This window comes from Thalassophryne amazonica, chromosome 4 (assembly GCF_902500255.1).
Source record: "Thalassophryne amazonica chromosome 4, fThaAma1.1, whole genome shotgun sequence".
NCBI classification, from domain to species: Eukaryota; Metazoa; Chordata; class Actinopteri; order Batrachoidiformes; family Batrachoididae; genus Thalassophryne; species Thalassophryne amazonica.
Genome location: NC_047106.1, coordinates 15,442,438 through 15,457,281, shown reverse-complemented (window position 1 = coordinate 15,457,281; position 14,844 = coordinate 15,442,438). Strand labels below are relative to the sequence as shown.

At 40.3% G+C, this 14,844-nt stretch overlaps 1 protein-coding gene across 1 annotated transcript in view; it reads right to left on the bottom strand.

Moving 5' to 3' along the window:
• The window catches only part of LOC117509439 (zinc finger and BTB domain-containing protein 16-A-like), an 87,214-nt gene that overhangs the window by 41,040 nt on the left and 31,330 nt on the right, over window positions 1-14,844 (bottom strand). The window contains exon 4 of the mRNA XM_034169137.1: window positions 10,402-10,488. Within this exon, the coding sequence (XP_034025028.1) occupies window positions 10,402-10,488 (87 nt within the window). The remainder of the gene's footprint in view (window positions 1-10,401; window positions 10,489-14,844) is intronic.

The window sequence follows — 14,844 nt, the reverse complement described above, 5'->3', positions numbered from 1 at the left end:
AAAATGTGATGCAAATTATTGGTTGAACTAATAGGATTAATAAATGGAATAGTTTTCACTGTGTTGAATGTTTGGTCTCCAAAGTAAAAGGTCAAACAAGGTCAACGTCCATTGGAGTCCATTACATGTGACATATGTAACCCCGTAACATAACTAAGGATGACAGATGGTGCAAAATATTCTTTTTTGATACCCCAGTAACTCAGTCAATAATTTACATCACTTTTTACCAAAATTAGAACAACTTTAACTTTTCACCCCTGTACAAACTGACCTTTGTCATCCTTTTTGCTGTTTTTACCCCATAAATCCATAACATTCAGTCATAGATGGTCCAAATTATATAATGGCTGAGTGGATTCTTGTAATTTGATTGGTGCTTTGTATGTCACATGACATACAAAGCACCAATCATTGCATTGCATTCAGCGTGCGGCTTGGTTCCATTTAGAGTGCAAATTTGGTTCCATACGTTTGGTACCATTGCACTCTCACGTGCATGCGCAAGGGTGCACGTCCTCGTGCACACGCACATGGCGCCCATGCATGTTAGTGCTCGCACACACAAAAACAATCCACTGTGTTGCCTGGAGGTTGTTAGCAGGAAGAAAGAACTAAAGCTGGACTCATTTCTGACGTGATTTTTTTTTTTTCGCTGCACTGAGGACGTATACAGTCTTATTTTTGTTGTTCACGTACGCACAAGTGCCAACCAGGTTGTGTGTGTGCGTGTGGGGGACACGACTCTCCTGAGACATAATTTGAGCTAACTGACACTGCTAATTCTTGTAAGACACACACACACACACATACACACACACACAAAACAAATCCACTGTGCTGTCTGTTAGCAGGAAGACAGAAAGAAAACCTGGACTCATTTGTGACGTGACTTTTTTTTTCGCTGCACTGAGGAGGTACACAGCTAGACTGAGCCGGTTGCATGTGCGCGCGCACGGGACAGCGACATGATGACTTGATTGAGTTAACTGACGCTGCTACACACACACACAAAATCCACTCCGCTGTAAGCCTCTGGATGCATGAAGAGCTGCTAACATAAAACGCTGATATGATTTTTGGCTGGACTGAGGAACTACACAAAGTCTTTTTTTTTGTTTTGTTTTTAATGGAAGTCCGAAGTCAGTGCACAGCATCACTGGACTACACATCACAGTGGAACACCAAAATGTACGTCCCCTTTTCTGTTGTTTATAAATTAATAAAATATCAAATGATAATTATGTATTTTAGCCATTATATAAAACAAATAATGAATGTTTTTACATTCTTTCAATGGTACAAATATTGAATTCAGTGAAAGCTGGAACATACCATTCAACTCGGCTTCGCCTCATTGAATGGTATGTTCCAGCTTTCACCTCACAAAACATTCGTACCATTGAACTCATAAACATTCATTATTTGTATACTACGAGGGCTGTCAATAAAGTATACGTCCTTTTTATTTTTTTCAAAAACTATATGGATTTCATTCATATGTTTTTACGTCAGACATGCTTGAACCCTCGTGCGCATGCGTGAGTTTTTCCACGCCTGTCGGTGACGTCATTCGCCTGTGAGCACTCCTTGTGGGAGGAGTCGTCCAGCCCCTCGTCAGAATTCCTTTGTCTGAGAAGTTGCTGAGAGACTGGCGCTTTGTTTGATCAAAATTTTTTCTAAACCTGTGAGGCACATCGAAGTGGACACGGTTCAAAAAATTAAGCTGGTTTTCGGTGAAAATTTTAACAGCTGATGAGAGATTTTGAGGTGATACTGTCGCTTTAAGGACTTCCCACGGAGCGGGACGTCGTGAGAGAACAGAGAAGTTTCAGAAGAAGTCGGTTTCAGCATTTTATGGATATTCCACTGTTAAAGGAGATTTTTTTAATGAAAGACGTGAAGACGGGTCCGCGCATCGGAACGCAGCCAGCGCGGTGCGGCGGCACAGGAAAAACACCTCCGTGTTGATAACCATTTGTAAAATCCAGGCGGCTTTTGATGGCTTTCAGTGGAGTGAGTATATGAGAAATTGTTTAACAGCTGGGTATGTTCTAACTTGTCCTTAAGGTTTCCAACAGAGGTGTTTTTCCTGTGGCGGAGCATCGCGGCGAGCCGACGCTGCAATCTGTCCGCACGTCTTTCATTAAAAAAATCTCCTTTAACAGTGGAATATCCGGATAAAATGCTGAAACCGACTTCTTGCTGTGCGACGTCCCGCTCCGTGGGAAGTCCTTAAAGCGACAGTATCACCTCAAAATCTCCTATACTTTATTGACAGATCTCATATACCTCAATCTTAATAATAATAAGGCAAATAATGTGGACTGTTTTTCAATGTGAATGGTGCACTTTCAATTTTGATTTTGACAAATGGCTGCCATGGATGGGTGAAATATTGAAATTTCATGATGCCTCAATATGCACTTTTATTTGGAATACCTTTGGCTTTATGTGTACCAAATTCTATGCTTTTACCATAAAATGTACAGTTGTTATGGAACTTTTAGCTAAGCTACACCACTATTGGTGGTTGCTACCCAACCCAGGAGGTTCAATAGTGTGATGAATGTGGCACTAGTGCATGCTCCGTGACCTGACTACTGAGTCATTTTCGACACATTCGGCCCAAAATGTATTTTTTCAGGATGTTGATATTGTGTTCTTTTTTCCCCTGATGTTTATTTGACATTTATGTGTGCTGTGGCAAACATGGGGATCCATCCACAAAATATCTTAACAACAAGTGGAGAATAAGTGCACCATAATGCCTGTAATGTGAACTGTTATTGCTCTTTACTATGTCGAGGGCACTTTGATTTGAAATGTACACTCTAATGCGTGCTGTCAAACTAGTCTTGGCTTTTCTAAAACGGACAGCTCAGTGTCCCCCAGCATTGACTTGGTCTGATGAAATAAATGGCTTTGTTGTGACAACATTTCAGAGACGGATCCATTCTTTTATTTTGAGCCCTGACAAGTAGGTCAGAGGAGACTATGACAGCGCTGTGCCGAGGAGTAAACAGCAGCACATGATGTTGTTTTCCTCCACGTCCTGGCATTCGACACCAGCAGCAATCCTCTTGCCATCAGAAAGTCCACATACACTCTGTCCCCTTCTTTTCCCTTCCCACAGTCCAATCCACCACCAGAACAACCGCCCCCCCCCCCCCCCCCCGCTCAAATTTCAGCAACCCACGGCCGTTCACCTCTGACATATCAAAACGCTTACTGAGACTTACACAGCAAACTGGTTTTGCTGATGAACCACTTCTGAATGATTTAATAATATTTTTTGTTCAGAGGAGGTGGACAGGGCCATCACCGCTGCTGAGTCTTCAAGCTCTAGTAAGATTCCAAAATAATTCAAACCATCATGGCAAAACATTGTTTTTCACAGCTCCAACTTGTCTCTCTGATGTGTTTATGACACCAAACAAAACTATGGAGCGCTCTAACATAACTGGTCATATCGCCCCTGATTTTCTCTGTGCTACTTTAGTACTTCTGCTTCTACAAGAGCAACATGTTATGAGCATGCAAGTACTAATGTTGGCGGAGCGTAACCCTATTTTCCTGCACAATTGCCAAATCTGCTGATCGATATCCATAGAATTGAATAGCAGAACAGGTGCAGAACAGCTTTCGTAATGATGTTTATTGATGTGACAGGGGTTCTCTCACAATAGCTGTAATGCATCCGTGTCAGTTTCCTGTATTATATTACATGCATCACACAGCATAAAATCAATCAGACTGAATTCAAGGTTTCCAATTTAATCATTTTAATGTTATTAAAAAACTGAGATATGTCAAAATGACTTAGTTGGGGATTTTTTTTTAATTTTTTATCATTAATGACCACTGATGGGAATAATGTCGTTAAAATAAATGCTGTTATACAAATTGCATTATTTTTTTCAGTAGCAGGTATTCTAACTGTTTCCATCGTTACAACGCCATTATCATTACTGACAGTCAAATGTGGTGAGTTAGTATAATTAAGCTCAATGAAGCTGTTTTTGTATTTGTTCTTTTCTCCTTTGGCAACTGAGAGGCGGGACACCTGCAAAAGTGATGGTGATTGACTAAGGAAATTTCATGGTAAGCCAACCAGAGGCAGAGGTGGGCGGGCGTTCACGCACAAATACAACCATGCATTCTGTCACACCAACGACCAAGACACGCACACATCATTTGTTTGTTTTTTATTCAGCTGGAACTACAGACATTAGTTTCCCCTCATTGAGATAAAAGGCAAGAATGTATGTGAACAAGCAAGATTTAATTTTAAATTTATTTGATGAGTTGTGGCCTGGTGAGGTGCAATAAATGTCAGAGTTCTAAAACAGGGGTGCTCAAGTTCGGTCCTCGAGAGCTACCTTCCTGATATTCTTAGTTGTCTCCCTGCTCCAACACACCTGAATCCAATGAAAGACTTGTTAGCAGGCTTTTAATGAGCCTTTCATTAAATTCAGGTGTGTTGGAGCAGGGAGACAACTAAGAGTGTCAGGAAGGTAGCTCTCGAGGACCGAACTTGAGCACCCCTGTTCTAAAACATCTATTATGTTTGATTGTTCTACTATTATAAACATAGTAATAATATGTACAATAAATAATTAGTGTACAATGTTTACTGTTAACTTATTCTATTAAGTGTCCATTTAATTCATTAAACATATTTAACATTCGGGGGGGGGGGGGGGGGGGATCCAAATTCATTGATATATTTGAACATTTTAAAAGTAACGCAATCTTTACTTTCCCTAATAACTAATTAGGTTTAATATGTATATGTCACAGACATGAACAAGTGAAGCGCTTCAGCATCTCACCATGTCATTTAGGTCCTTGAGACTTTTTTTGAGTAAATACTTCAGGGGAGCATTAGCATGGCTAAAACCTTTCAGCTTCAATGGAAGCTCCACCCCCGCAGACCCCAGCCTTTTTAAGCATTTTTCTTTTTTTGGCTTTCAGTTTCTTGGGGGGGGGCCTCCACCCCACAGACCCCCCCTAATTACAGCCCTCTTAACTCCCTGACACTTTAAGCATTTACAATGTAGATGTAAATTAATGTTCAAAGTTTTCAGCTAGCTGACAGTAGGGCTGTATAATTAGGTATAAATTATCGTATCTTAAAATTTTCATATCAATATGATATATGATATGACTATGATTTGACACAAAGTGCAGCAACAGTGAAAATTAAACATTCTTAAACAAAACAGTAATAATACCACACTCATTTTGCACTCATCATAAGGTTAGGATACTGTGCCCCCCAAAAGTATTGGAACACTTGGAATTTCACACATTTTAATTTGTTTATGCCATTTTAAATACAAGAAATACAAAAAATATAAAGAATAAAAATGTCAGAAATTATCTTGCTCAAACTGAAAGCAAATCTCTAAAACTTGATAACACCTGTAAATAATAATCAGTTTTATTGCCAGTTTTCTTAAGACAAGTCAGAGGATGGAAACATGAACATTTCCAAGTCACTGAATATGTCTTGGACTTTATTTACATCAATTATGAAGAAATGCAAAAGTTTCTTTCAACAAAACATCAAATCTAGGCTTTCATCTCAAATGTACTTTCTGGCAAATTGTAGCTGAACGTTCAGGACTTTTTAAGAAAATCCTCCTCTACACCACTTCATCAGGAAGCTGGATTTTAGATTTTTAATTAATTTATATCAAGTTGGAGAGATTTGCTTTCAGTTTGAGTTTAAGGAAGATAACTTTACATTTATTTATTTATTTGTATTTGAAATAGCATATACAAATTAAAATATGTGAAATACCAAGCGTTCCAATACTTTTGAGTACAGTTGAGAAACACTCCGTGGCATGTTTTTTTTTTTTAAGCGAAATGCATCATCCTGGTGTCACTCAGAGAGCAAAATTAAGAGGTTATTTAATCAACAGCTGCCTGCTCGTTTCAAAATCACTCATGACACATGCATATATAAGGCAACCAGAATAAACAACCTGGACCTCATTTCTGGCATAAAATAGGGTCATTTACTCATCAATATAACTTGGGTGTCATTATTGATTCAAATGATGTGTTCAGTTCAGATCTGAGGGAAACATTTCTCTTCTTCTACAAAGGTGGATTAGAACTTTTTGTGGTACACAGCACCAACTACTGGACAGGAGGAACATAGCAGTCAAAAGGACTCTGATTTCAAAATACAGCTCTTGTAACCAGACGTGTGGTGCCGAGACATGTCAATCATCTGCGTCCAATCAGATTTCAGGGGGAGTCCAGTGCAACCCTGGCCTCTGTTCTAGCTCCGCCCATGCCAGGAAGTGTTCAACATTTGACATTTCCTGTTTCACTGAGGACTCAAAATTTGGCACTTCCTGTTTCAGTGTGAACTTGCCACTGATTTCCCGCGAGATTCCATGGGATCTTGTCTGTCAATCCAGGAAGTGTTTGACATTTCCTGTTTCACTTTGGACTCAAAATTTGGCACTTCCTGTTTGGGACTCCCTGTACCATGAGCTCACATAATTTTTGGAGAAGTGACTAGTGACTATAACTAATTGCTTTTTTAAGAAGTGTGCCCAATGCTCTTAGTGACCATGCCTCAAACTAATGGCAAAGTTACTAAACAAAAAGGATTGTACATCTGACAACCCTTGTGTCTGTAAGTTCTTTAAAGGTGCTCTAACTCTGACTTTTAAAATAGCAGCCAACAACTATTTTTTCTATGCAAAGATTTAGTGGTTTAATGGCTTAATGGTGCCTTGTGCTGAAAATTAAATGGCACTCCCTTTGTGCTCTGAGCTTCTCTGCCCCTTGTTTATTCTCTGGCTATGTACACAGGTTTAGTGCATGAGATTTTCTAACCTATCTCACGCCATTTTGTGGTGACATCACAAACTGGCAAATAATCTATGGTTCGTGATACGGCGCTTTCATGACGGTATCACAAATTCATTTTGTGACGGGAGCATGAAATGTGGGGTGACGTGGGGAGGTCCGGTCAGTTACTTAACATTTTTTTTTTTGTCTTTTGTTTTTTGTCCATCTGTGGCTCATGAACTCACTTAAACCCATAAACATTTTTATGCTCCCTTTCTCCTCATTTGATATGAATGCTTGAAAAAAAAAACTCGCCTCCCTCATTCTGGCAGCCGTCAGCTGTTGCTTCCAGCCTTGTTGCCCACACTGTCCCCGTAACAACCCTGTGAATTAATGCACAGCCAAAACTGAGCTCTGCCTACACACTCACCACTGAAACAGGGAACACACACACACACACACACACACACACACACACACACACACACAGTGTTTTTAAGTCATACAATCCAGGTGATATTTACGAAATACAAATCTTTGCATGTGGTTGGACCAAACACTATTTCCCCACTTTTCCTCAACACAGCGGGTTAAATGACACAAAGCTGATTTCAGTATTGGCTCTGAGAGCTACAATAAGTGTCAGTAAAAAGGGTCATGCGTCACAGCAGGCCAAGCTGAGTCCATGACAAAATGAGAGTGTAATGCCCTCCTGTACCCTGCACTGGATCCAGTGCCAAGCTGAAACTGAGCTCTGCATGTTTACAACTTGGGAAGATGAGGGTAGAAACTTATGGGCGCCGCTGACACCCCTCCATGTCCACATCCATTAACTATTCATACTGTGTGTGCCACCTGCAGTTACAGTTACATGCCAATGCTCCTGATCGGGTTATCACCTTCCTCTGACAGTGGCGAAAAAGATGTGGATTCAAACACTGTCAAGCATATGTACTGTCAAAAATATTTTATTTTTATTTTTTAAATCGCACACATATATCTTGAACAATGTGAGTTTTTTTTCTTGCTTCAAACTTAAAGGCCACTATTCTAGCCTAATACAGCATATGTACAAGTGAAGGTTTGACAAGTTTTTATTAAGGAATTTATAAATGTTAAAGTGTTTATTGTTGCTTGAAATATCAAAAAGATGTTATTATATGTGCAACTTTGGATTTGCCATACCGATCTACATACCAAAGGAATCTTTTGGGTTAAAATTAATATATAGTAGAAAATGGGTCATGCTTTTTCCACTTTAAAATAAAGCACTCAGACTGCAGTCACAAACATGAAATGGCATTAAAGCCAAAGATTGTGGAAATGTACTGGACAAACCCTCTGTGACATCACCCACAGGTTTTCTGAAGAGCTGGTTAGTTGGTTTTTGTATGGTTGACAATGTTTAATGGTTGCCTGACTCCCACCTAAACCATTAATGGGTAAAGTTGTGTAGCGTAGGCAAGACATCCGTTAAGCCCATATGTGGCCACCGATTATGAAGTTGCCAGACTAGCCAAGGCTAAAAAATCTTACCCTTGGTTTGGTTGATTGGTTAACATCTAGTGTGCACCCGAAAAGTATTCACGGCGCTTCAGTTTTTCCATATTTTATGTTACAGCCTTATTCCAAAATGGAGTAAATTTCTAAAAAATCTCTAAAAATATTTTCACATTGTCATTATGGGTATTGTGTGTAGAATTTTGGGGGAAAATGAATTTAATCCATTTTAGAATGAGGCTGTAACATAAGAAAATGTGGAAAAAGTGAAGTGCTGTGAATACTTTCCAAATGCACCGTATTTTTATGTGCTTAGTTGTAGGTAGTTGGTGTGGGTGGTTGAGGTGTGGGTATTAAAAATTTTGACAGCATATTGCCTTAGTAACCATGGCTATCAGTGTAGTTAACATTACCTCGTTATCAATTCATAGATAGCTTGTACAGACTTTTTAGATGCTCCGTTAATACAAAATAAATGCACTGCAAGCAATTATGCCATATATTAAAATGCTCAGAATTGAGCTAGCAGCTAGCCACCTGGGTGCTAGCTGTGTCTCAAATTGACCATGCCCCTAAATCTGCAAATCTTTGTGGCTTAAAATAGGCTATACTCATGAGATATAAAGAAGAAAAAAAAAAAAATCAACCCACGGTACAGTTTTCATGGGAAACCAAAATGTTTGTTTTTGTACCATGCTATTTCTGCTGTAAAATTTGACATTTTAATATTAGGTTTTATGGGAACTAGTTTGCTTTTGGAGCCAGCCTCAAGTGGTCATTTGAGGAACTGCAGGTTTTGGTACTTCCACACTGACTTTATTTTTCAGCACTAGAGGTTACTGCTTGTTTAAAGCACATGATTTGAGCTTAAAGGTGTTCTTCAAGCAGATTTAATCAGGTACCTAATAGAAAAAAGAAACACAGTTGGCAATGGAAATGCTAAAGCAGCTCTCATATCTGGTCCAGAGTTTTCCCAAGCGGTAGCTCAGCATAGCTTCTGAATGGGGTGGAGAGTGGCTGGTGTGCTTCTCGGCACATGTCAGGGGAAAAAAAAAAACGGTCAAACTAGATGTGATTATGTTTAAAATTTTTGGGAATTCTCTCTGACTCATGACTGCCCTCAACTTGACACCTGCTCAGTTTGGAGTGACTTTGTATAAATTTGGCGTGACTCAGCATCCAATTTTCATGCAAATTTTCGTCCAAATTTGCCCAGAGTTATGGCGAGTTGCACCGGGTTGAGTACAGATTGAGGCGAAGTGGTTGGAAGTTTGACCGATTTCATTTAAAACAAAGAAACAAAAAAAAAAAAACCTGTTGTTTCAGATTTGTGTGGAGCTGTGTGTGTTGAGTGGTGTGGCTACTCTGGAGGATTATAGGCTGGATGCAGCCAGGTGACAGCTGCTTGGAGGAATCTGCCAAGATGGACCAAGTTGTAAGTCCGCCCATTATGGCGCTAAACTTGGCCAAGAGTGATACTTTCAATATGTGTGCACATATTGTGAATGTCATAGCTGCAGTGTGTGTGCCACGTTGGTCCACACACACAAAGTCCAGTTTGATGGACGATCAAAGATCAATGTGCCTTTTGCCGAATGTCAACCCGGTTTTGCTGTCTTCTTTGTGTGTTATAACATGAAATGCAGTATACTGGTGGTGTTCTTGTTGTTGTATGAAAAGTCTCACCAATCACAGATAGTGAAATCTACTGAGCTGCAGATGAAATAACACATGCATGAACACATCAGCAGCCAAATGTCCAATTAGGTTTGATCCCTTCAAAATGGGGGGGAGGATGTTACATGTGTGACACTGTGACACCAGTGGATATAGTGAAGTGGTACACAGTTGGCTTGGATGCCAGGAGATATTAGCGGGTGATATGTGAGAGGGCCTCCCACCTCCCTGTTGATAAATTATGGAGCATAGCGACAGGGACAGTTTAACCCCGCCAGCATGACAAGCAAGTTTAGACCCATGATCACACGCTCTGTGGTCACGCTTTGGATGACAGCTCAATACATGCCGCCCAGGTTAAACATATCGCTGTGTGCAGTGCGCGTTGGCACGCCTGGAAAGTACCTGTGTGCGTCTGCCGGTGGGCTTCCAGAGCATCCTCTGAGGAGAACGTGGCTCCGCACTGATCGCACACCAGCGCCTCCACAGGAGCTGTAGAGAAAAAGCATGTATGCTGTGATTATATCACCCATAGTGTGGCACAATGTTATTTAACAAGAAGGAGCCCCTGAAGCAAGGGTTTGAAACTGGTCATCATATCAACATGTGATACATTTTTATAAAATTCTGCCAGGAACTCTTCTAAAAATGGATAATGCAAAAGCTTGTTGTTGTTTAATATAATACTGAATAGTACAAATTAGTGGTGGACACTAAATTAATTGGACCAGTTAAAAATTTGCAAGTACCTTTGTACTGGTTAGCTAGCGTGTGTACGTCTGTTTAAGAGGTACGTTTAAGAGGCCTTCAGTTAATTCAAAATGCTGCAGCTACAGTACTGACGGGGACTAGAAGGAGAGAGCATATTTCACCCATATTGGCTTCTCTTCATTGGCTTCCTGTTAATTCTAGAATAGAATTTAAAATTCTTCTTCTTACTTATAAGGTTTTGAATAATCAGGTCCCATCTTATCTTAGGGACCTCATAGTACCATATCACCCCAACAGAGCGCTTCGCTCTCAGACTGCAGGCTTACTTGTAGTTCCTAGGGTTTGTAAGAGTAGAATGGGAGGCAGAGCCTTCAGCTTTCAGGCTCCTCTCCTGTGGAACCAGCTCCCAATTCAGATCAGGGAGACAGACACCCTCTCTACTTTTAAGATTAGGCTTAAAACCTTCCTTTTTGCTAAAGCGTATAGTTAGGGCTGGATCAGGTGACCCTGAACCATCCCTTAGTTATGCTGCTATAGACTTAGACTGCTGGGGGGTTCCCATGATGCACTGACTGTTTCTTTCTGCTCTGTATGCACCACTCTGCATTTAATCATTAGTGATTGATCTCTGCTCTCTTAGACAGCATGTCTTTTTCCTGATTCTCTCCCCTCAGCCCCAACCAGTCCCAGCAGAAGACTGCCCCTCCCTGAGCCTGGTTCTGCTGGAGGTTTCTTCCTGTTAAAAGGGAGTTTTTCCTTCCCACTGTCGCCAAATGCTTGCTCACAGGGGGTCGTTTTGACCGTTGGGGTTTTTCTGTAATTATTGTATGGCTTTTGCCTTACAATATAAAGCGCCTTGGGGCAAGTGTTTGTTGTGATTTGGTGCTATATAAATGAAATTGATTTGATTTGATATTTCTGTGTGCAAAAAAAAAAGATTTACATTCAGTTTCTTCTTTTTAAATTGAGGAAATAGAGGAACAAACAGCCTCACTGGTCGCATAACTGTGCTTTTCAGGTGTTAGCGTGAGGATGCAAAAACGCACAGTAGAATAGAACAAACTGCCATAAAAACATCACCCAGGACCAACAAAAGCACCAGACAGGGCACGACGGCCCCTGGTCTTCAGAAAAAGAGTTTTATTTACTGAGCCCTGTTATCAGCCTCTGAACAGTGAGCAGACTGTCTGCCTGAGAGGCCACAGAAGGACTGGGTGTTCTCTGAACAGCAGACGCTTCCCACCTGCAGCACATCCCTTTATCAAAAAACACTTCAGAATCGACGCCCCAAATCCCCCCGCGCGCACTGTAACTACAGTTCACCTTTGCAGCGCCCTTGTCTATTCCGATGAAGACACCGAAGAGACAAGTGCCGCTCACAGAAATGTGCAATCCAGCTGCACACCTGCACACACACACACACACACACACACATATATACACACACACGCACATTCACGCATCCCCTCGTGCAGGCGCGCGCACAGCTGTTCGGCTGTGGGTTGACTCTCACAGAGATGTAAATCGGTTGCAGATCCATACTGGCCCAAGGCTCATTCACTCATCTATTTTCTGCTCAGCTGGCTTTAAATGAAGTTAAAATGAGTCATTAAAACACCCACAAGCTTTGGGAACTCTGAACGCTGCAGCCTAAATGTGGTTCAAGTCTTACGATGCCTTTATTCAGAGTCACTGTGCCACTGTTCAAGCTCCACAGACAAGCGGCAACAAAAAGTCCCGCTCTGCTCATTTCTAAAAAAGAAGAAAGAAAATAAACTGTTTTGGAACAGATTCGTTAAAAAAGAACTTGTTCTGCAGCAGCGTCGTCAGTCCTGATGTGTGGCGCTGTCCACTGTGGTGTGTGTGTGATTTGTGTGATAAGGGAAGAAGAGAACATAGTGCATTGTCTTGTGCAGTCAAAGGCACGGAGTGTGCTCTCATCCATAAACCATCAAACTGTCTCCAGACGCGGCTGCAATCGTCCTCCATCAAAACACTTTGTCTGGCATACCAAAATAAGAGCCAGCATTGAGCTGAATACCAAATCAGCCCATTAGAGCGGCGCAGCACTCGCTCCTTAGCAACCAGTGGGATCTAAGGCTGCTATACCAAAATACACAGCGACAAAGAAATGAGTTTGTTTTTTTTGTTTTTTTTTTTGAGTGTTATGGGGATGACACAGTGGAATAAGAGAGAAAATAAGAAAATTCAAATGAGATTAAACGCGGTGCACCAGTGTATTTCCCAGAAGAATAAAAATCAAAGCAAGTCAACGAGTAATGCAAAACAATGTGTTTGGAGTTGTGTAGCAGGTGTAGAATGTGTAAAAGGCTGCGTAGGTAAACATCATGCAAGCGCTGTTTATAGAAACAGTGAAATTAAAGCGTCTTTAGTGTCTGAGATGTGACTTGATGCCGAGTCAAATCTGACATTTCCACAGAATTTCAACAAGGAAGTGATTTGTTTGATTGCTCAAAAGTAGGCGTGGCTTACTGAGAACCCCCCCCCCCCCCCCCCCCCCCCCCCACCAAACCTACAGGCAGATCGGCCTTCTCTAAAGTCAACCACAAAAAACATTTTTTGCCAACATACCCTCACTCCACGACAAACCCAGAGTTAACAAGATTAAATATGGATTATTGTGTGCAATTATATTTGATGGGTGGGGTTAGTGGTCACACAATTTTATTAATTAGTAACACTTTACAACACTGGTCCTTCAACAGACAACAGTTAATGCAGTGATGAGCATTAACAAACAAGCAGTGGTGGGCACAGTTCCACTAATCTGCTAACCACTAATTAGCGAAGCTAACTATTTTGTTAGCAGACTAGCTTTTCAGCTAACTTTGAAAACCCTCAGCGGCCCAATTAACTTCTACTAAATTTAGTTGCCATGAACACTGCCATCTACTGGATGGAAGTGTGAATACCAATTGCCATACATTCACTATGTACTGAATCACACTTAAACAGAATTTTCAGTTTTCAAATTGTCTTTTTTTTACAAATGAAAAAAATGACATATTTACAAATACAGATTTATTTGTAAAAACCAACACACACGTTACAGTAACTTGTGTGTTGGTTTTTACATATATATAAACCAACCAACCACTGATGACAGGAAGCTCATTTTCCTATAATGCTTTTTGGCGTGTGTGTGTCTGTAAATGCTCAAACCTTCAAAATTAGTGCATTACTTTAAAACTAAAACATATATCTGATATTTTCACTTTGCAAAAACGACAGAGGTGATGTTAATTTTGATAACTTGTCTGGAATTAGTTTGTTTAAAATTTTAACCATATGTGAAAACTGCCTTGCTGTGCATGTCTCCTGCAACACGTCTGCAAGACTGTATGGCTGTGAAAATAAATGATTTGTTTTCTCTCTGCTTTTTTCCTCTCTGTTCACCAGGTGTCTTTTGCTGAGAGAAGGCTGATCTTAGAAGCGCTGGCTTGTTGTTGTTTGTGATTGCCTTTGAATTTACTCAGAAGTATGAGGGTGATTCTTTAACTACGGGCACTATTGGCCTTGTAAATGTAATTTCCACCACACCATTGCCTTACAATATAAAGCGCCTTGGGGCAAGTGTTTGTTGTGATTTGGCGCTATATACATGTGCTCTGATGTCACTGTTTATCTCCATAGAAACTACCCAAACAATCTTTCATACAAACTGTTTAAAGGGACATTACAGTGTTGTGCTGGAAATTACGGCAATAGTGTGGGACAACTACATTTTGTTTAAAAAAAAATAACAGTTGTATGACATTGAATACCCCAATTATGTTTTGATTATTTTACTGATATTTTATTCAGAGATATTTTAAAACATTAGAAAAAACATTTCTTTACCATTCATTTTTATCATTGAAGATCAAAAGTCTGTGTGTGGGACAAGCACAAAACGGCAATATTTGCATATAATGATGCTGAAAAAAGGTGAAAAAGTCATCATAGACTACTAGAACAAATTTCTTAAAACACTTTCATTGTAAACATAACTATAAAAGTGTGAAATTTCCCCTTTTTTTTCTGTTTTTCATACAATATGATCAAAGGACATAATAAGTGCCTGTAGTCTAAGAATCACCCATGAGTAGCTGCAAGTGTACTGGAGTCAATACTAAA